We start from the raw sequence: 23,330 nt of genomic DNA on the forward strand, positions 1-23,330 counted from the left end.
TTAACGAAACCACGGTATGGTAGGTTACGATAAAAACTTTATTAATAAGACTAGATGATGGGGAAGACGAAATATTCCCTTATAATATTGTGCAGGTTCGAGAATTAGTGTGATTTCTTATTTCGGTTTCTACGGTCTCCTCTACTTTGTGAACGGTTTCCTCAGCCGATGTTATTCCCTTTTGTACTGTTTCTGAAAACACAAAAACATGTGTGTTATATAGATTATAAACTAACTATAGTTTATTTCATTTGTGAAGTCGTTATCTGATAGTTTCTTTTACCTGTGAGTGAGCTCCCAAAAGGGCGATATCGCGCGAGACAATAGATTTTGATAGTGTCTGATTTCACGGGATTCAACCGGTTAAATACTGACAGACAAATTGAAAACCTCCTTCGTTTCGAAGTCGGTTAAAAAAGAAGATGAACGATTAGATGAAGCGTTCACAGTATGGGGAGTTCGAGTTTTTACACCGTTCGAGAAGCGGCAAGTAAATGTGAATTTGTATGGTGCGTGAGAGGTGCCACCTAGCGGTAATTAGCTGCACTAGCTCCGCGCCATACAATTTTGTATTACCCCCATTCCCAATATGTCGTCTGCTGAGACGATTTTTATTGTGTTTGTAGTAGCGGCGGAAAATTGTATGAAGCTTTTCACACTCTTGTCGGACACCGATTTAATATGCCATATGACATATATTATAAAATGCTCATCTGATAAAAAATCGTCCCGACAGACTACATAACCTCGCCGAATGGTTCAATATGTCCACTTCCCGGGCCCAAGTGGCCATAATGATAGCCGACCTACGATAGTAGATGGCACCTGAAGAAGAAGAAGAACAGACTACATAGTGGGAAAAGGGGGTTTCACTACTCGATCGGTACTGAAAAACCTACACTAAGCCCCGTGGTAATAATGTTATTGAATCAGTCAATTCACTTACCTTGCACACTCTCTTCGATAACTTTCCCTTTACTCATACACGAATTTTCTTTATCTTTGAGGGACTGGAAAATGCGGGCAAACCTTCCCTTTTCTTTAACCACCACGTCTGATTCCTCCATGGCTTCCATCGTGCCATCGCTCCTCACTATGGGTAATACTGCCTGAGTCTTCGTCTTCCCAGCTTGAGGGCTCGACTTGTCGGACCCACACGGTATGGTTTCATTCTCAGATTGACCAGTTTCACTCTTCTGCCCATCATCGCTGTCCATGCCCATGTGTGATAAGTCTGGAACGTGTAACAAATCTTGTATGATTGGGGATTTTGGAGGTGGTGAATTAGCGATCTCTATTGCTTTATCTGGGAGGCCGAGAGATTTTATTTCTTCTAGTTTATGACTGGGGTCTAAAGCGGCAGCTTTCTTCATGATATCCTCGGCTGCCGATTCCATTTTATCTTTAGCGTCATCGATCTTTTCCTTCGCATCCTCAATCATTTCTTTTGCATCTTCCATTTTGTCTGATGCAGCTTGTTTCATGTCTTGAACTCCCATTTCAACTTTTGCCATAGTATCGTTAGCTACTTTATTCATCTCGTCAATGATATCCATGTCCTGCTTTTCATCCGGTAATGTTGAATCTTCGTCTTTCAGATCGGGGACCATGTCAGGCGTATTGCTGTCCATTTCAAGCTCATTAATGTTCACTATGTGAGAGCCACTGACATTGGCTTCTAGGGAATCAATCGAAGTGTTCTCTTCCGGAGCTGATGGGTTCCCGTTCATCCCATCTGTGTTGTTGGTGCCGGCTTCAATGTTAGAGTTGGCGATGTCCTCCACTGTGTGTGGAATATCCGTGGTGGTCAGTGCGGCGGGTATCTTCTGTAATGGCGGTAGCTCCGTGACTGTCCCTTGTCTCTCCTGTTCGCTGACGACGTTGAAGTCGTTGTTCGTGAAATCCGCGTTGGATCCCTTCGTGGCCGAGAGCAGAGTGTGGCAGCCGCCGCAAGCAACGTTGTCAACTATAAATCCATTCATAGAAGTGACCCGCTTCGGCAAGTATTGATTGGGCAGAGTGTCGTTAGCATTGTTAGCGTCGTCGACGTCGTCCAAACAGAGCTTATTGTGTCGCGCCTCGCCGCAAGTGTATAGCAGTCCGTTGTCTGAAAATTTAAAACAAAAGAGTTCAAGTTATGTAACTAATTCGATTGTAAAGTGGGTACACGGCACAGGCGTGCGAGAGGCTGGTGAACCGGGCGGGTACTAGCACGCCACGGGCGGCGCGGTCGACGCTCGCTCTCCTCCAGCGACAATTTGTTACTACAGCTTGACGGGTTAAAGTACCTACATTTGAATACGTAATTGGTATGGGTCGTTTGACTCGTTCGTGAATTGATATTTGAATTTTATTGTTCTACCCAAATAACGTGCGCGCTAGACGAGGGTTCTACAGGGTGTGAAAGTAATGTCCTATTTGTGGCACGTAACGCTGGGTAATCGATTCAGTAGTAATGACTAAATAATAGGTGTTTTTGTTGTGGTGTAGTTGTACCAACGTAAATGTGTGTATGTATGGTAAGTGGCGGCTCATGAGGGCAACCCACGTGCCCAAGGTCTCTAAAATTATAGCTTACCCCTACACTCTCCAGGGCTTCACACGCTCGCTTTGATAGCACCTAAGTCTATGTACCTAGCCCCTGAAGCAATACCTAACTACTACCTACCACTAACGAACATTGTAACTACTGCCTGTAGTTACATACGAAATTATTCAGCCTTGACTTTGAAAACGGTAAACATTATCGGATATCTAAAACTCCACGAGTACCTAAATGCTTACACGGTAAGTTTTTAGGCACCTCGTCAGCCAAATGGTATAACTACCTACTGTGTGGGTATAACTAACTACTGTGTACCTACTTATCTAGTTACTTTGATATACAAAAGTAAAAGATACCTAAAATAATGTAGGTAAATCTCACCAGTAACAAAAGCCGTGTGCATCGCTCCACAAGCCACCAGCTTCAGTTGAAACCCATCGAACATCTTGTCCATGTCGATCTCGGTGGGCTCGACCACGTTTTCCACCTCCTTGGGCAATCCCAGTTGTCCCTTCTCGTTCGACCCAAAAGCCAATATCTTGCTCTCATCCATAGACAGTAGAAAGGTGTGGTTCGCGCCGCAACACGCGTCTTTGATAGGGATGTCTAATGGGAGAACTTCCGGCACGTAAATGTTGCTCGCAGTGTTTTGGGTGCCCAGTTTCTGGCCCTCATTCTCGCCAGTCACGAACACCGCGCCTTTGCCTATTAAGGAAAATAGACTTTTGTAGGTACTTAATATACTTACAGTCTGCTCAGAGTTCTACATTGTTAAAAAGGGAGACTAATTTGGGTAGGTAGGTACAGACAGTAGCAAAAATTTTATTCATAGATCTTTTAAGTATTCAATTAGGTTATTCTGACCAACTTTATTATTACAATATTAGTTAGTACGAGTATTACAAAGGCACTAAAAATAAACCTTACACCCTACTAAACTGATCGAACAGAACTTTACGGAACAAACTTCCACAAAGAAACAAACACTCGAATCTCCTATAACTATACCACCTGGACCAGTAGGTATACATGTCGGGTACTGGTAGGTATACCTATCTACTGTATACGACGGATAAAAAAACAACATCTTCAATACAGATTTAAATGGTGTCCTTTTACTGCACCAACTCCAGCACTTACTGGTGATGAAGACGGTGTGGTAGTACCCGCACTCGACGTAGGCGATGGTCTCCATGAAGGCGAGCTCGGTGAGCTGCAGGCAGCTGCGCGTGTCTTCACCCAGCCCCAGCTGCCCCTCGCTGTTGGAGCCGCACACGAACACGCGACCGCTTTCTGCAGGGGTTAGGGTTTGCTGTAGTATCTACTAGTTAAAAGATTATTATTCAATAGATAGGTTTTTATTATCACAAGTATTTATAAAGACGAAGGCGAGTTATTAGCTGTTAAATCTTCTGAAGTGTCATTGGCCTGGTCATAGAGGCTGAAAAACCCATCACAGTTGGAGTAGACGAGGTTGCCAGTCGAGATCACTAATCGGTGAAGGTGCCCACATGACCTACGTATTTATATCCTTCGTTTAATGAAGAAAACCATGTAAAATATGTTGTATAGGTAGTATAGGTACCATTAAAATTTATTTGGTCCCAAATAGACTGTAATCCAAAGGATTGTTTATTGAATGATGGTAATCTTCGCTTCCTAATTTTCTCCCTCAAAAGTTACAAAACCTCAAGCCAATAATCAACCTTCTACCTGTCAATATAGCGGTGTGGTTGCTCCCGGCGGACACCTGCTTGACCCTGGCGTCCTCACACGGCAGCTCCACGCACTGCGGCATTGAGTGGGACTCGGTGCTGCCGGTGCCCAGCTGGCCCTCCGAGTTGCATCCCACCGTGTAGATAGCGTGGGAATCTGCGGGGGTTAGCAGGGTGAGAAGGTATGGTAGGTATGGGCAGAAGAGGTGATGGTGAGGGGGTTAGTGGGTAGAAAGGGTTTTGATAACACGGATCCATCACATTCTAATTAAATATTTAAGAACTACCTTTTAATCTACGTAATTTATAGGGTGTCTCTTTAGTCACCATCATGCCGGTATGCAAGACGGTGGCTTCATACCGGCTGACGGTATAAGGTGAGTGAGGTGACACAAATCGTCATTCCAGTAACATTTGTTCTTGAATTTGCAAAATTAACGGTGGGACAATGTCTCTGTAGGTCTGCTTAGTAGCAACATCGCACCGTTATTTATTTCCCCTCATACTCGCCTCATTTGAAAGTTACTCCTACTACATTTAAAAATAAAACCTTCATACCAGTAACAAACACGGTATGCGCTCGTCCACAAGCCACGAACAGTGCCCGCTGCGGCTTGAGCCACTTGACGCAGCTGGGCCGCGCCACCTCGTCGCGGTGGCCGAGCCCCAGCTGCCCCCACGAGTTGCCGCCGAACACGAACACGCGCCCGCTCTCCGGTTGACATCATGAGGCGCCAATTAAACAGAAAAGGTATAAGGCGAAGGCGCGGCGCAGGCTTCTTGCCGCTTCTAAACGTTTTAATACAAAATGTAGGTAAGTACTATGTAGGAGGCACAGGCACGTCGTTTCATCGCCGCTTGCCTTATGCCTTTCTGTGCAATTCGCGTCTTATATAGATATTAATAAAACCCACATACCAGTAACAAACACAGTATGCGCCCGGCCGCAAGCCACGAACAGCGCGCGCTGCGGCTTGAGCCACTTGACGCAGCTGCCAGCGCCGCGCCTTCGCCTTATGCCTTTCCTGTGCAATTCGCGCCTTATATAGGTATTAATAAAACCCTCATACCAGTAACAAATACAGTATGCGCCCGCCCGCAAGCGACGAACAGCGCGCGCTGCGGCTTGAGCCACTTGACGCAGCTGGGCCGCGCCACCTCGTCGCGGTGGCCGAGCCCCAGCTGCCCCCACGAGTTGCCGCCGAACACGAACACGCGCCCGTTCTCTGGAGAAGCAGACATATTGTAAGAATGACTCCTGAGTCAACCTCTTTCGTCAGTAGTACAGTCTATATGTACACTTTTAAACCCTCTGTATATTTAGGCAAGTCGTCGCATTACACCTTAACAAAGCATTGGTTATGGTTATATTATATATTGAACAGCTGAAAAGTCAATGGGTTATCTAAACTGAAACGATCAATAATATTGGTTGTTTACATAATTGCTACAGCGCTACGGAATTGCTACGACGAGTGCTACAAATATGTGCTACGAGGTCACGAGCTTTCGTAGCAGAATTTTCCTATTGTAGACTTTGTACAGGAATCTTTTTTTTATCTAATGTTAAATCTAAGGTGGCGATCAAATGTTGCAGCAACACCACGACAGAAAAGCACCAGGGTCGATTACTGGACAGGGCAGATATTTGTTAATCCATAAAAAATACGCCGCTACGCTACTGCTACGAAGTCGCTGCATTCCATTTCTTGGTATCGCTGCCTACTGCCTACTAAACCGTCTTAATCACCTGAGGTAAACAACTTTGTTCACTATGTCTAAACTGACTAGGACACCCCCACAGATTAACATCTCGATGTCCGCTTCTAATCCTGATTTGCCGACTAGCGAAAACCTGCGCTGTGATAAGAGACGTCGGCTATCGGGGGACGAACGTGATAGTTCAACATCAATGCAGTGTGAGCTGCAAAAATTATTTGCCTCACTCGAATTAAAACTGCTGCACAGAATTGAAACTATAGAAAAGGATGTCAGAGAGATAAAATGCATGTCGACAAGTTCCCAAGAAACTAACCAAGCCATTGAAAAGTCCATTTCATTCGTAACTAATCAACTGACTGCACTGGAGGACAAAATTGATAAGTTGGAAGACAATAGGAAAGTAATCTCGAAGGAAATTTCTTTGCTTGACAGCAAATGTGAGAACATGGAGAGGATCATGAGAAAGTCATGCATTGAAATCCGCAATGTACCTACCTAAGATAAAAAATGAGAAGCTCAACGACCTGTTTAATATGATTCATACACTGAGCGCCAAACTGGGAATCGCGACCTGCGAGATGTGTACCGGATCAACAACAAAGCTAATAAAGATGTCTCCTCTGTGATATTTGAAGTATCAAACACCTTATTGAAGTCGTGCTTTCTGGAAAGTGCAAAGAAATGGAACAGATCTGGAAGTGATCAACTGAACAGTACTCACTTGGGGCTGACAGGTAACGTGACCCCAATCTACATATCTGAGTGCTTGACAGCTAGAGCTAAACGGATCCATTACCTCGCCCGGGACTTTGCTAAAACTCATAGTTACGACTTCTGCTGGACCAGCAATGGTCTTGTCTACCTGCGCAAAAAGTCTGGCGACCCCTACATTCTAATTGCACATGAAGGGAAACTCGAAGAACTAAAATGACTACTTCTGCACAGTTTGAGTTTGTATCTACCACTAATTATACTTAAGGCTACTATGATGTATTCACTACCGTACTCACATAACTTAGTTAAGATGTTGTCTATATACCTACTTGCATGCATAAAACTTGTTTTGTTATATAAAATTACTTTCAACTTATGCTCTACTCACACCACAAACACTCATCCTACACTTCACACAAAACCTCAACTCCACACTGACATTAACCAGTCACTCACACCGAATATCATCCCCGAACACACACACACACATCCTTCCCTTTATACCAAATCGCATCTCACACTTCAACAAAGTGCACATCCGCAAATATACAGGCACCACTCGTCATACGAGCATTACAATATTAAACATAATATGATTGTAATATGCTTTGAGTACTGTAGCATAATTATCTGTTTATTCTATTGGACTTCCTATTACGGTACTTAATGGATAAAACAGCATTACAAATTGAAATTGATGAAACCGTATTAATACCTAATACTTTCACCGTTGGAGCAGAAACTTGTCTCGAAAAACTTGGGAATATTAAAAACAAGTACACCATTCTTGCACAAAACATTCGTAGCATAAACAAAAACTTCTTGAACTTTACATTTTTCCTATCAAGACTCAAATTCCTCCCTGATGTTATAGTACTTACTGAATGCTGGTTAAATGACAACACTTCTGACCTAAGTATAACACATTACAACTTCTATAAATCTTATCTTTACCAAAATCAAAATGACGGGATTGTAATTTTTGCAAAAAATGACATAAACCTAAATATTGTCGAACCCTCCTTTAAAGGTGCTAATTGTCTTACAATACAGATTAACCAGGAACTAACGATTATAGCTATTTATAGATCTCCATCGATATGCTGCACTGATGCATTTGTATCATCGCTCGAATCCTTAATTAAAAGCGTGTCCACTGAAACCGTAGTCATAGCTGGTGATATGAACCTGAATATATGTGAGGATAGTACGGATGCAAGGGCGGAACACTATCTAAACATGGCTGGGCATTATGGATTTGTACCAAGTCACACCATCCCTACTCATGGGAAGACTTGCTTAGATCACTTTTTAGTCAAAACACGACGGGAATGCACTGCTGTTGTCTGTGGTTCTAGCATAACCGATCATGATTCTATCATACTTGGCATTGACAAGGGACCTGTAAAACATGGTGGCTTGACCAAAACAATGACTAAATTCAATTATGACAATCTCGCGACTGATATTTCCACTATAGACTGGGAGGACTTGTATAGTCACACAGATGCCGCTCTTGCTGAAAATGTATTAACCAAAAAATTAAACATACTAATTGAAAAACATACTTCACACACCGAGATCAGAAACTCCAAGTTCATCAGACAACCGTGGATAACAAATGGCTTACTTAAATGCATCAAAAAAAGAAATGAGCTTCACTCCAAAGCAAGAAAAAAATCAAGTAACGATGAAATTAAAACTAAATATAAAATGTATAGGAACTTTTGCAACAACTTACTTCAAAACCTTAAGAATGCATATGACGAGAAATTGCTTCAACAGTGTAAGGGAGATAGTAAGAAAACATGGAAGGCAATAAAATCGATCTGCCATCTAAAACGTTCTAATATGCCCAATACAAACCTACTCAACATATGTGACAATCAACAAGATTCGCTTAACAAAGTTAATTCTTATTTTTCAACTATTGGCCAAGATTTAGCAGACAAAATATTAAAAATTAATAACATTACAGAACATGAGCTCGCCAATAATATTAACATCAAATCTTCTTCAACCAAATCGTTTTTCTTAGGTCCCACTGATCATGTCGAAGTTGAAAAGATCATAAGTAACCTGAAACTTAACTCTGCTCCTGGATGGGATAATGTATCTAATAGGTTGCTTAAGACTTGTTCATGCTATTTGTCTAGACCAATAGCTTTCATAATAAACCTCAGTATCTCTACTGGTGTGGTGCCTGCTAATCTAAAGATGGCCAACGTATGTCCAATATATAAGTCTGGAGACAAGAATGATGTGACCAATTATAGGCCGATTTCTCTACTTACGTCCTTGTCTAAGATCCTCGAGAAAGTCGTTAACAACCAGTTGCTGAGGTTTCTAGAAAAAGAATCACTCCTACATGATCACCAATTTGGGTTCCGTCGAGGAAGGTCAACGGAAGACGCTGTAGCCAACCTAGTAGATCATGTCGCTAAGAAATTGGACGCAGGTGAAAGGTGCGTTGGCGTCTTCCTTGACCTCGCCAAGGCATTCGACACTGTGTCTCGACCAATTCTACTAAAAAAAATGGCATCCTATGGAATCCAAGGTTTAGCACTGGACTGGTTCAGATCATACCTCTCGGATAGGAAGCAAAGAATCGGCATAAACAACACCTTCAGCGAACTTAAAACGATAGATTTTGGAGTACCACAGGGCAGTGTGCTAGGTCCAACTCTCTTCCTCCTCTACATCAACGACCTCAACCAAATCAGTCTCCCAAATGCTACAACATTTTCATTTGCTGACGACACGGCTGTTATATTTCATGGGCACTCATGGGAAGATGTCGTTGCCTTAGCTGAATTGGGTATGCGACGGATTGCAACTTGGCTCCAGTGTAACCTGCTGACACTCAATGCTACCAAGACCAAATACCTAGCTTTTCACATAACAGAGCGGACAGCCCCTACTAAAACTATAAATATTAAAATCCACCAATGTAGCCACGACAGAGCCGGTTCGCCTTGCAATTGCCCTCAACTAGAAAGAGTCTCCTACTTAAAATACCTGGGTGTGGTGCTGGATGATAGACTCGTCTGGGACAAACAAATTGAGGCAGTGCGAGGACGGATACGAAAACTTACCTTCTGCTTCAAGCAACTTAAAATGATAGCTAACAAAGACCTTATCCGGCTTACGTATACTGCTTTAGTCCAATCCATCTTAACGTATTGCATAGTAGTGTGGGGCGGTGCTGGAGTTAGTTACATGATAGCTGCTGAACGTGCTCAACGTTTCGTTCTGAAGGTGGCATATAGGAAGCCTTTTAGATATCCGACCGAGCATTTGTACCATGACTGTGAAGTGCTCAATGTCAGGCAGTTATACATTTTGTCGACTGTCCTAAGGTACCATAGAAACTGAACGAATTCTTGTTCCTCTAAAGTGAATCTTTCAATTCATTATCCCCACGCACAGTAATAAACACACCCTCAAACTCAAACGTACATTACATATACTTTACATGCACTAATATATTCAAACTCTTCTCACATACTCACACTCACGCACTCTCTGTAACTCGCACACACATATACACTCTCTCTCTCCCACACACACACACACACACACACACACACACACACACACACACACACACACACATACACACACACACACACACATACATACATACATACATACATATACACATACACACATACACACACACACACACACACACACACACACAAAACCCATACTCAAACATCAAATAATAACTATAAATTAAGATGATAAGATACAAAAACTATGTACAACTCTAAGTTACCTACAGTATTGCTTTTTTATTTCTTTGATAAGTCTCACTTATATCTTATTTAACTGTTACTATGTATTAAGAACGAAAGAGACTGGCGCCCCCAACACAGGGTATCCTAGTGGGGGAGCTAGGGATCTTAGTTTTACTAACTTGTAGGTACTCTTTTTCGAATCTAATAAAGAAATTTATTATTATTATTATTAATATATTCTAGGTCTTAAATATGCAAAAAAAACTCAATCTCAAAACTGGACAAAATAAAATAACGCAATGCATATCTACCTAACCCGAATATTTGTACATTAGTATTTATGTATTATGATATTATTAAAGCTGTGTCCTGAGTAGTAAAATTGTTCTCTGCCGACTGGGTTCGGTTTAGGATGCTCATTTTTGCGCTCAGTCTAATATACACAATTTGTACATTTCCTGTAAAACCAGCCTTCGTAATTCAATATAGCACTGAACTCACGGCATATGACGGCGCTGTGGTCGTCCCCACAGGAGATGGCCACCACGGGGTCGCTCTTGATAAAGAAGTGGCTCGGCTCGTCCTCCGCGAAGTGCGACCGCCCGAACGTGAACACCGCGCCCGTGTCTGTGGGAGAGAGGTGTTATAAGTTGAAGATGTTGTCTGCTTGCAAACTAAGAAGCTGTAATGTTGTTATCTATAGCACAGGTGATGAGCCTAGTTTAGGTAACAGTGTAAATTCTTTATTTACTTGTGCAACTGATGAATACTATACGTAAGTATTTTTATTATTTTTCTGTTAATAGAGGATTTAATGTGCGTTTGAGCCTGTAGGCCTGTGAGAAGTGCTGCCAACTCAAGTCGCTGCTCCCCTGTTGGTGTCGTTAGAAACTAATAAAACGCATACAAATTCCAGTGACTTTCCTAACGAATTCGTATTGACTTAAGTAGACAACACTGAGCGCACTGCCGGTTGCCACTGGTGGACAGTGGCAAGCAATAACGACCAGTATCGACGATCAATTATACCTAATCACATAATATCAAATCAAAGGACGTCTTAATGGCGTAATTTGCATATCGCTTCGACTAAACTTCAGGCGCATTAGCAATGGGACAGTTGAGAGATGTAAGATATGAAACTAGAATAGTTTAGTTTCTGTGCGTTTATTGGATGTTGCATTTTTATACTGAGTGCTGAAAGATTTTCTTATAAGTATGTGAAAAGTATCATAATTTGAGCTTACAAGTTTTCATTTATATAGTCTGATTACTCATATTTTACCCTTTTATTACATTGTTAATTATTTTTGTGGCTAGACGATACAATCAAGCTAAGTAATTAGTTATTCTAAATGGAAATTGAGATCTTTTGGGACCGCCTTTTATAAAACTGCCTGAAAAAAGTCTGACGTCAAAAGAAAACATAATGATTATGGGGGTATAATTTAGGACCTAGCTTTATACATACTTACTTGGTTACTTCTTTACTAGGATTACGTCACCTGTATAAAGATTTCTGGGTAAAAAGCCAATTTTTCACTAACATTTTTAGGACGCACGAAACTTCCGTTCTTGAGTAACCTTGGAGGCTTGAAATAAAGGCTTCTGTAAGCCTTTATCTGATAAATTCAGATCCCTATCGCCCAAAATACCGACTAAGTTGTGTCTTACTCATTGTTTAATTATGGACCTCTTCTCTACACGAAACTCCTGTGTACGAAACATACGAATACACTTTTGTATTTATTTATTTAATTCTGTATTGGTAAAGAAAACTACTGCATTTTTTTAGACTTCTATCTTTTGACTCTGACTGACTCATTTTTTAAAATTTATCTCGAACGGATTTAAAAGACAACGCAAAACAACAACACCTATCTATTTAATACACATGACGTAGGTTGGCCAACGATATAGTTTAATTACATATTACTAGGTACCTAATAAATGCTAATAATTATGGCACCTCATTTCCATAACACATAACCCGATATCGTGAGCTAAGGGGGTGCGTCAACCTGAGCTAGGCCACATTAAAGGTCTGTAATTTTCATTTTTATAACTTAGTATGAAAGTCTAGACGAGCTGTAGAAATAGAAATATGGAACTATGAGTTTTTAATGAAAGCTCATGTATGAATTCTATAATACATAGGTAGGTAACCTGTTTTTATAGAAAGTAAACATGAAACAGAAACCCTAAAAAGTCGGAAATAATATAATTTTCTTTGGATTATCATTTATCGGATAGCCGTAGTAATCTGGGGCGGCTGCCGTCTGATGAATGGTCTTGGACGACCGGAAGTCCTGAAAACCACTTTGTACCCAGACCCCTTAGCATGAATTTTCATTGTGAACGTGAAGTAGAATTCATCGAGTTATTTTGTATGAAAATATGAACAGTGCCCCTGGCGGTCGGTAGCAGAACTAAAATTTCCCTACAAAATTCATCGAGTAATTTCACGTTACGTTCACGATGAAAATTCATGCTAAGGGGTCTGGTCACAAGGACAAGGTGCCTTGCCACTTCTCAAATGCACAAAATGTGGGTAACTTGTGTGTAGCTCTACAAGCGATGCTGGTACCTCACATCATGTCACGCAGCCCCTCACAACTGCACGCGGAAGGTTGTCATAACGAGGTGCAGATTGAATAGAATTATGGACCTAATTCTGTCAACGTACCTATTTTAAATGTATTCAGCGATTTACATCTTATTCGTTTGTCGTCGACATAATAAGAAGCAGAAATCAGCAGAATTTATCGGTTTAATCGTACAAGAGCTCCACGACTTCAACAAGTTTAAGAAACCCTACTCTATAGGGTCGGTTTTGCTAAGATCTTTATCTAATCGCGCAAGTGTAAGAACACGGCCTACATAGTAAAACTAGCACTGCATGTCTACATGAATGAATTTACCCTTTGTCCTCGTTCCAGCTTGCGTGAGTCCTGACATTATGTGGCACTAACTCGCTTATTGTTCTATGTAAATTCCGCGGCTGCAAAACAAGCTTGGCCAGATTTATTCGATCGCTGCATCGCTATGCTGTTGGTAGCTCTTGTGATAGTGAGTGGTGGTTATAATCCTAATCCTAACTAATATTATAAATGCGAAAGTAACTGTGTCTGTCTGTCTGTCTGTCTGTTACTCTTTCACGCCAAAACTACTGAACGGATTTAAATGAAATTTAGTATACACATGGTCTAGATCCTGAGAAAGAACATAGGCTACTTTTTATCCCGGAATTCCCACGGGAAAACTTTTTAAAGGGAAGCGAAGCTCGCGGGAACAGCTAGTACTTAATAATATAGAAGTAGACGGATAGTAATTTTATAAATTTGGTTTTGTTTGATTACCTATTCGTTAAATTATACTAAGGTGTCTAACACTTCCATTTTTTTGGTATTTCAAAATGGTTTTATTGAGATTGACTCTCAATACATAATAGACTGGACGTAGATTGGTTGAGGAGCACCAGTTCTTCAGTTGAGGCGAAAAGGAGTCAAACGTGGGACGCGATGTGATGGTGAAACGCTGTGAGATTATTCAACAATAAAACGATGTTTACTAGCAATAAGCAATAATACATACATAACCTATATATATTTAAGTACATGAATATATACCTACACTAACAATCTCAATGGTACGTTAGACTTTACGATTGTGTTAATTTCGTCCAAGGTACAGGAGGGGCAATGTTAATAAAAAGTACTTATCTTTGTTATCAGGCTCCTGTTCAAAGGCTATTCCCCCTATACCTACTTACTCTAAATAATTATGTATGATTAAACAAAACCTAAAACTAAGTAAAGTACCTAGATTACCTACAAGCTTACACTGAATAGTTATCCAGCTAATTAAGTGATCAATAAATATCCATTCATTTCAAACTGCAGGTTAAAAATAGAACAAATAAGTGACTTCTATAAAAACGTGTCACACAAACGGAATGCAAACTTTCATGAAACTTTAAAAGCTCAAACTCTTGAAATACTGGCCGGAAAGAAAGTTACGTGCGCTATAATTACAAACGAGTTAAAAACAAAACAAAACTCACCTGGTATGTCATCTATCATGTTGTCTCGCGTTCGAAATCCAAATAGTTGTGTTGGAGTCACTCGCACACATCGACCGCCCGCCCCGGCTAGACTGACCGCTGCCCACCTCACGTGGCACCCCCATACCAAACTACCACTATTTACCACCAGCCCACCCGGACCTCCCCTGCCCTTCACATGCCCTATGTATTCAAGATCACAGAAGGGCGAAAGAAACCATGGACACAGGTCAAAGCGTTCTGGTCACAGGATCGAACTATATACAACCGTATGACCGCATGCCATCAGTACAAATAAACCTGCTTCACCCTCGCGAATCATAGGAAAATTCAACTTGGCATTTGTCACAAAGTTACAAGTTTTTAAATAAAATTTAAATAAGTAGGCAGGTAGTTTTGCTTTCGTTTCACTACCTATCTGCCTACCATCATCATCGCAGCCAGACGCATCGTTCGACTGCTGGACACTGAAAAAGTATGAATAGGCAGGTATTTTTTAGTATCGTATAGGACTTGTGAGATATGAAACGCACTATTCATATCTCACAAGTCCTCATACGATACTTGCGTATTCCATCAGTTTCATTTCAACTAAATAAAAATGTTACAGAAGTCTTTTGTGAACGCAAGTAAGGTCAGCAAAAGCGTTGTGCCCTTGCTTCGAAGAAAGTGCAATCATTTAAATGAAACCATTCATCATTTCTTAACGTAATGGTCGGCCTATACCTTGACCCATTAATCGATTTTATGATTATATGCGTCTTTCGTCGTTCGTCTAACTGCTGGCCTGGATCTTGTTATGAAACACAATTGGATATTAAATTACCAATTAAAATAAAAAAAAAACCTCGCCTATGTGAATTGACATGGGAAATGAGAAATAAATTAATGTACGTCTACATCAGGAAAAGTCAATCAAGTACCTTTCCAAAAATAAAGTCCGCAATTTCTATGCCAAGCCCGACCTACCAGTCCACAACACACACACAGTAGAACACGATTCAGCCACGTCCAACTTATAACAATCCTGTAACAACAACCCAACTTAGGTTTCACAGGAAAAACATGGGAATTCAAATTTGACTACAGCACAGTTCAGTGATCTCCATGGAGGTGGAATTATTTATTAAGCGCCCTCTTGGCAGCGGGCTGAACGGTGAAATCACATAAATAAACTTTATTGTAGCTACCTTAGACTAGAGCTTTCTTCAGAGGTTAATGACACCGTATAAATTGAGTAGAAAACATGTTTTTTTATGTAGTAGGTTGAAGAAATTCAGATAAAATATGCACATAGCAAAAAAACCTTTACTTTAAATATTACTTAATATCTAGGCTGGCTGAGGTGAAATTAAGCGGATAATTATAAATCAAACGAACTTACCTGTGAAGTTCGATGATAATTATGTGAGAGTGTTGGTCCAAGACGTCCTGTTATTCAAGTAAATATAATAACAGGACGTCTTGGACCAACACACGCAACATAATAATATATATGTACAAAGGTTCCACTTGAGAGTGACACGTACAGAAACTTAATTCACCCCCTCTCTGAATAGAATAGAATATGACTTAATGTTGTGCCATGTCTTCCAGAGACTTTATTGGTAATTAATAGTACCTACTTATTGCTTGCGGTTTGCTTTCTCTTATTTACAGGTGTAGATTTATAGTTCCAATTGAAGTGCCAGTCGCCCTTTTCAGCACACGTCACAGCGAGATACGAGTACCAACTTACAGTTATTTCTTGTTATTATCAGAGCTTTTGGCACTATAGGAACTTCTTTCCAACCTTTCTTACCGGCACGGCACCTTGGATAGGCTTTAGTGCTAGAGGATGATTACCCTCCATAAGTTATAAATATTATAAGACCTTAGGTATAAATAAATTGGTCTTGAACCCTTAGTTCAGAAGTGCTTGAACTATGGCACATGTAAAATCGGCCCGATAACACGAAGTCTCCATCCATGCATAATGGAAGAGCGAATTGCGTGAAACATTCAAATGCCAACGAACCATAGCTTAGTGAATGTTCTCTGATACTGAACTAGACCGGTGCTAAGCAGTCGTTAATCAAAGGTTGTATAGTTTATTGACCATAAACTTTTAGGACTGTTGGTGGTCGTACTTACCTAAAAATAGTAAGTTTTATAAGTAACTTAAGGTATGTAAAGTATATCAGTATACTATGAAGGTATACAAAGTGATTCGAAAAGGAAAGTCATGAAAGAAAATTGTGCAAGCGTGATTTACTGAGTGATCATGACCTTTTTGTTGAAAGAAGCAATGAGTAAAATTAAATCGACCGACTCTGATATCACCTGAAACATGACCAGGGTCTTATCACTTCATTCAACGCGTTTTGTATGAAGAAATATTCAATTAAATTTGTTTATTTCTGTTTCACCAGATGGCGCTAATTGAATTTTTTACAGTGGTATCACCGAGCTTATATTTTTTTATTATAGCAACACTGTAAATTATGTGTCAAGACAATGTTCCATTCCACGCACAAACATTTTGAATGAACTTTTAGTAAAATAGAAACCATGACAAATTTTGTATAAACGAAATATAACCAGTAATTTTGGATATGATTTTTTTTCACAATTATTCATATTTGTAAGCTAATTGTTCAATTTGTAATTTTCAATTATTAAATATATAAGCAAATAATATAAGCTCGCAATATGAAGTAACTGTATAGGAACGTATTTAACCTATCTGTCGTTAATTTAAAATGGTCGATTCATTCTCATGGGCTTTTCAGCTAATACAAAATGTCACTCTTATTTTTCAAGCTCTAATTTTTGGTTTGTGAGCACATCTATAGTTGGCGCTGTAATGAGAATTATAATAATGATAATTGAGTCCAAATAATATCTGGCAACATTATTTTACTATTATTTATTTTTAATACTGGTAATTATTAAAACTCCGGCAATGGTACGTTTCTTTACAGTCAAAATATTACGTCAAATTCAACTGCTATAATAGTTATTAAATATTTTAGTATCTAGTCATTCACGAAAATTTAATAAAATAAAACATTACATATATATTTATATTACTAATACATCAATATGTTTAAAAAATATAGAATTTGCATACTACAAAATATTTTAGTGTGTATATGTCATTCACGCAATGTGTGCATAATACGGAACGTTATTTGCTATTACGGCCGCCATAATACAAATAACTTTTTCGGATTTTTGTGTTTTTATCGACAACTCTAGCTTTTTCGTGGACTCTGATTTGCCTCCTCACCTTCTGACCTTTGCGAGTACTATAATTGACCTTGATTTGCCTTTTGATTTGGATTTTGTACTATGGCGTCGAAACATAAGTGTTTTATTCCTGGTTGTGACCAGAATGAAAAACGTAAGTACCTATATTCACTAATTAATGTTCCGACTTTGGACGAGTGTTGTGTCTACCGTCGTAAAATTAAGTTTGATGTAATCTAGCTGAAGGATTGGTGCTTAGTGGCGGCTTATCAAGCTATGTACAACTCGGTTGCCAAAAGAATGGACCTGATACCGTATTCATAGCAACTCGGCGATACCGTAATGGATCGCGTTCGTAGTTCATCGACGCTCAAGCGAAACCAAGAGTAGAAACCAGTATCCCGCGCGGCATTAAACTATAAACTCCATATCATTGGTACAGGCCAGGATTTGAACCCACAGCCTCTCGATTGAGAGGACGAGGCCTTATCCATTACGCCACCACGGCTCTCCGTCATGCTGGTTAAATATAAATGTTTTTATTGCAGGTGAAACCACCAGTACCTTACATAGGTTCCCCAATCCTGATAAGGATGCTGGGAGATTCCGAAAATGGACCAATGCTATTGGTGGAAACTTAGTTATGCTTGATGACAATTATATTTTTAAAAATGCCAGAGTTTGTCACCAACATTTTGAATCCAAATATCATACCTGGAGTTCAAGACTCACTATTGACGCAGTCCCAACTTTATTACTCAAAGGTAAACCAATTATTTTTGATAAGCGAATGAAAAATATTAAATCTTATTCAAAATCACGTAAATAACAGCCTCCTTTGTATATCTTATGTACTTGATTATGTACTTACATTCTTCATCATAGGTATAAATTGCAAAATATTTTATAAGCACAGACCTTGAAAGCATTCCATAAAACTATCTGCAAAAATGTATGTTATAAAATAAATGACAACTAGAAATTCAAGGTTATTGCTCATAAATGATTGCATGGGTATATATTAGTTATAATAAAGTCTAATTCTGTTATTTTTCAGTTTCGACACGTAAAAGACCATTGTCAGACATTAACAATTTTGCTACAGACAATACTGCACCGTCCACATCTGAAGGTAAGTTTAAGTAAAGTACCTAGTTACTGCAAGTATACTATTCTATTCTATTCTATTCTGAGAGGGGGCGAAGTTCCTGTACCTTTGTACATGTCCCCTTAATTTCAGCCAGGCTAGCTCCCGAATAAACTGGAGCAGCAAGCCTGGGTGTTGTAATAGCTGATATAGGCGCTCTGTTGGTCCAAGATTAGACAATCTTGTTTCTGTAGTGGGTGGACAAGCTAACTAGTAGTAGACTGCAATCTACTTCTGATCCCTGCAATAAAATATATATTATATACAGGGTGTTGCAAAATTGGTATACTAAGCCGAAACCTACATGTGCAGCATCTAAGCCCGAAACTGAAATCAGAATTTGGAAATTCGCGAAAAAATATATATTTTCCATAGTAAATAGTCACGTGACCAACAAAGTTAAAAATAATAACCTGTGTTTCATTGTTTTGTTTTGCAGCTTTATTGATTTCAACAGAACCAGCAGTAACTGCGAGTACTTCAACAGCTGTACCTAAAAAGCGATACTCTGCAAGAAATGAAAAAGGTGATTTTTTTTCCACAAACTAGTGGTGATAATTGTAGTTTGGAATGTACTAAACAACAGACAGTACTAAAATCCAACAATATATTTTTACATTTTCAGTACCCATAGCAACAAGGAACTACTTGGAAAAGAAGATCCAGACATTACGATGCAAGAAGGATAGTTACGTGACCAGACTGAAAAAAGCTATGAAGCTTTCAGAAAACGAAACATTTAAGAATTTTTTAAATAAATTCACGTCGCTCGCAGCCATATTTACGATTATGCAGTTTCGAGAAATAAGCAAACCAAAAATGGGGAGGAGATTTTCAAGAAATGAGAAGATCATGGCACTCAGTCTGTATAAGCAGGGCCCAAAAGCATACAGATGGCTAAGAAAAATATTACTATTAATATTAATATTAATATTAATATACTGCCATCTCCTGTCACTTTAAGCAGACTGATTTCAGTTGTGGGATTAAGGCCAGGGATAAATAAAAAAATATTCCTACTATTGAAAAAGAGAGTAGAACGCATGTCAGAAAACGACAAATTATGCATGGTGTTGTTCGATGAAATTTCAATAACCCCACATTTCGAACTTAATAGAAAGAGGGATGAAATAACAGGATTTGTAAACAATGGCACAGAACGCAAGAGAAAAATTGCAGACCATGCACTTGTATTTATGTTGCGTGGAGTTTTTAAAAATTATAAGCAGCCTCTTGCCTATAGTTTCTGTGCAGGAGCAACACAAAAATATGATTTGAAGAATCAATTAAAAAATATAATCACAGAATTGCAGGAGTGTGGCCTGAAAGTTTTAGCAACAGTTTGTGATCAGGGAGCTACAAATAGTAGCATGATTAATGCGTTGATTGAAGATACACGAATAATGTATTTGCGGCAAGGCGAAGTATTAAAAAATGATATATTTGAAATAAATGGACAACAAATAATCCCCCTATTTGACACACCTCATTTAATAAAGGGGATCCGTAACAATTTAATGACAAAAAATCTTAAATGTCAAATCGATAATAAAATCAAAATAGCTAAATGGGATCATATAATTAAATTACATCAAGAAAATCCGGCGTACAAAGGCATCAAACTTATAAAAAATCTGACAGAAGCCCATGTTGATCCAAAAAAAGTTCGAAAAATGAAAGTGAAGATCCCAAGTAGCAAAAATATGTGCAATAAAGGTAACGGCCACGTTCCTGTTTTGCTGATATGTGCTGTAAAAGTCCCGTAATTAGTCGAATAATGGTCACGGCAGCGCTGTCTCGACGCGAAAAGGGCACAAATTATACAGCAATTCAGTGCTATGAAAGTCGAGTGATTGTAACCAAGAAGCTTATATAGTAGGTTAAAAGTCGAGTAAAAGTAAACTGTACCCAATTTAGGGTTGTCATAGCAATTTTGTTGCAGCTTCTACACTAAGGGTGCAGTAACAGCGATGTGGTGCTCATTAATCGACTAATAAGTAGAATAATAGCTGTCGAGTTGCTACAACTCTTCATTTTTGTGGGATAAATGCAACAAAATTACTTTTTCCCCACTATTTAGCTGAATTTTAGTCACACTGTTGCAGAAAAATATATGGAAGAAAATCTGTGGATTATTGTGACTGATCTATCGTAATGACTGATTACAAAAGCATAAAGGTAAGTAAGTCTCCATTAATAACTAAATGAGTTATTACTAGTGCAATTTCTATTGTTGCATTTTACACATTCGTATACAAAAAATCTTAGGCGCATTTAACTTTATCGATAAAGTAATAGGAATTCTTTAACATATGTTTAAGGGCTACGTTAAATCTTTCTTAAAAATAGTAAATATGGTCAAAATTAATTAAATAAATTATAAAAATAAAATAATAGCCATGTTTGTTCGTATATCGCTATTACAGCACTATTAATCGATTTTTGATGCAATAATAGTTACTATGTTGCACTTATAGCAAAACAAGCAGCCATCATTAAATAAATTTAGGGTTCCTCAATGCAAAATCCTCAGCTTGACTAACCCGAGTTGGGGTGAATGTCATTTGATGTATTTTATTAAATGTAATTAATTAACGATTGGTTCATATTTGCTTCATTTCATACTTAATGATAAATTAGCAACTATATAATTATAAAAAAAAAACTTCATTTTCTTCACACGATGAAAAATTTATTACATTGATTTTCAGAATAGAATATAGCAAACATTTAAAAGTGATTGATTGATTGCAAAGCAAGCAAGTATACAACTTGAATAAAACAGAAAAGATACTAATCACGCTTTTTTTCCAGAATGGTTTTCAAGATTGTGCAGACAATTGAGAAGGGAGGATATGTTTTATGGACCGAGACACCAGGCCCACGATTTCTTCAGTTGTTTTCTGTGGAACAACGGAACCACTTGACGTTTCGGCCATCGCACTTGACGAATTTTGAGACAAATACTTTGTTTGAACCTTAGTTTGAATTTTTCCGTATCTTTGTTTTAATTTTCTTTTTTAATTTCCATGACTTGTAATCCATTTTATCACGTAATAAAAAAATGAATGTGCAATGGAATTATTTATTTGCTTGTCACATTAAAATACTATAAACTGTATAAACGTAACCAAAATGCTGTTACTGAATTATTTATCGAATTAATGTGCCATAAGAGCATTTCAAATAGTATGTGAGCTATTACAGTTATTTGAAAGCTTTTATTCGAAATGTCGATTAATGAAGCTATAAGAGTTACAATGATGCAGTATAGTAAAATAAAATCTTTTATTCAGCAAATTAGATCCAAATAATACAATGATGAGTAATAGTTCTATAATAGCAACCTGAACAATCAATAAGCGAATTAATAACTCTTAAAGCTCTCTTTCAGCACTAATGTGTGCGTTAAATAAAATAAAGCAGCTTTTATAGAAATGTCGAATAAACGGGCTATATAGGTCGAATATAGGTCGAGTAGATGTGTATTCGACATTGTTACAGCGCAAATTAGATAAAAATGCTTATTAATAGCTGTACCACTTTTATGGCACAATCTAGTAAAATGTCAGCCATTAATCAATACTTATTCGATTTTAAGTGCTATAAATGGGGCCTTATTCGACCATTTTGCTTGTTGGGATGGCTACTCAAGTTTTTAGCAAAACTGTTGGCACTAATATGGGATATCTGGCAGGTGAGAATTTTCACCAATTTTAAATATCTGCTTCTTTCATCTGTTCTCCTACAACATTAATTATCGTTTGATATTATGTAATCCTGACCTGCATTTTCGTTTTTATTATTTATTTTATTTATTCTCAAATGTTTTTTTATAACATTGTAACTTATAAAAGAGTGTTAACATGTTATTCAAGATAATTAAATCAGTGCAGCATGATCAAAGCTTCATAATAGGCTCCTTCATACGGGGCTTTTCAAGAATGATAATAATATTAGGTGGCACTTCAAATTAATCTCGCGCAACCGCAGCTTTGAAATACATATTCATTAAAAACTACTACAATTCACGGCTTCCCCATTCATTATATAGAATTTAAAAAAGTTATATAAGTACATATATAATTATACTAAACCTTATTCCTTTATTTTTCAGATAAAGGAATACTTCCAATAGAATGTAAAGATACTGCAGACATATTATTATTTTTTGATGAATTATTCGATTCCCTAAATGGGAGCTATGACAATTCTAAGAAAAGATGTGGAAAAATATGGGAACTATATTTCTTGCCAGCAAAGTTTATTTTTGTCATCAACTTGTATCAGCAAATTAATAGATCAACCGCAACAATATATTTTTGTCCTCAAATAAATAAAAAGTGTCCTCTGGTATGAATCAGCAAATAATATCAATACAAAAATCTAAAATAATAGATGGATTGCCAAAAAATTTGAGTTCATTACATAAATAAAAACTTTGTATGCA

General features: G+C 38.4%; 2 protein-coding genes and 1 long non-coding RNA gene across 3 annotated transcripts; 2 read left to right on the forward strand and 1 right to left on the reverse strand.

The window, feature by feature from the left end:
- Nucleotides 1–17: 17 nt before the first annotated feature.
- LOC105389838 (X-linked retinitis pigmentosa GTPase regulator) lies at nucleotides 18–14,633 on the reverse strand. The gene is made up of 8 exons (XM_048629021.1): nucleotides 14,503–14,633; nucleotides 10,941–11,066; nucleotides 5,331–5,486; nucleotides 4,259–4,417; nucleotides 3,686–3,838; nucleotides 2,927–3,250; nucleotides 947–2,107; nucleotides 18–192 (listed from the first exon to the last, which is right to left on the reverse strand). Exons 1-8 carry the CDS (start codon nucleotides 14,519–14,521, stop codon nucleotides 80–82), a joined length of 2,211 nt encoding a protein of 736 aa, XP_048484978.1. The 5' UTR covers nucleotides 14,522–14,633; the 3' UTR covers nucleotides 18–79.
- A 2,633-nt stretch (nucleotides 14,634–17,266) lies between these two features.
- On the forward strand, nucleotides 17,267–19,843 carry LOC125490299. Its single transcript, XM_048629123.1, has 5 exons — nucleotides 17,267–17,887; nucleotides 18,282–18,497; nucleotides 18,791–18,865; nucleotides 19,320–19,406; nucleotides 19,506–19,843. The coding sequence occupies exons 1-5, from the start codon at nucleotides 17,836–17,838 to the stop codon at nucleotides 19,841–19,843; spliced, it is 768 nt and encodes a 255-aa protein (XP_048485080.1). The 5' UTR covers nucleotides 17,267–17,835.
- A 746-nt stretch (nucleotides 19,844–20,589) lies between these two features.
- Nucleotides 20,590–21,956, forward strand: LOC125490345. Its single transcript, XR_007267612.1, has 2 exons — nucleotides 20,590–21,058; nucleotides 21,695–21,956. It is a non-coding gene; the product is annotated as an uncharacterized LOC125490345 (long non-coding RNA).
- Nucleotides 21,957–23,330: the final 1,374 nt, after the last annotated feature.

The sequence above is a fragment of the Plutella xylostella genome, chromosome 22 (genome assembly GCF_932276165.1).
Source record: "Plutella xylostella chromosome 22, ilPluXylo3.1, whole genome shotgun sequence".
NCBI lineage: Eukaryota > Metazoa > Arthropoda > Insecta > Lepidoptera > Plutellidae > Plutella > Plutella xylostella.

Excerpts from the sequence above, each read along its gene's own strand:
- LOC125490299 (XM_048629123.1), top strand. The coding sequence starts at position 17,836 with ATGGCGTCGAAACATAAGTGTTTTATTCCTGGTTGTGACCAGAATGAA. Across the intron at positions 17,888-18,281 it reads TTGTGACCAGAATGAAAAAC|GTGAAACCACCAGTACCTTA; the intron begins GTAAGTACCTAT and ends TTTTTATTGCAG. Across the intron at positions 19,407-19,505 it reads CTCTGCAAGAAATGAAAAAG|TACCCATAGCAACAAGGAAC; the intron begins GTGATTTTTTTT and ends TTACATTTTCAG.
- LOC105389838 (XM_048629021.1), bottom strand. Across the intron at positions 5,487-10,940 it reads CCACAGCGCCGTCATATGCC|AGAACGGGCGCGTGTTCGTG; the intron begins GTGAGTTCAGTG and ends CTGCTTCTCCAG. Across the intron at positions 2,108-2,926 it reads GCACACGGCTTTTGTTACTG|ACAACGGACTGCTATACACT; the intron begins GTGAGATTTACC and ends TTAAATTTTCAG.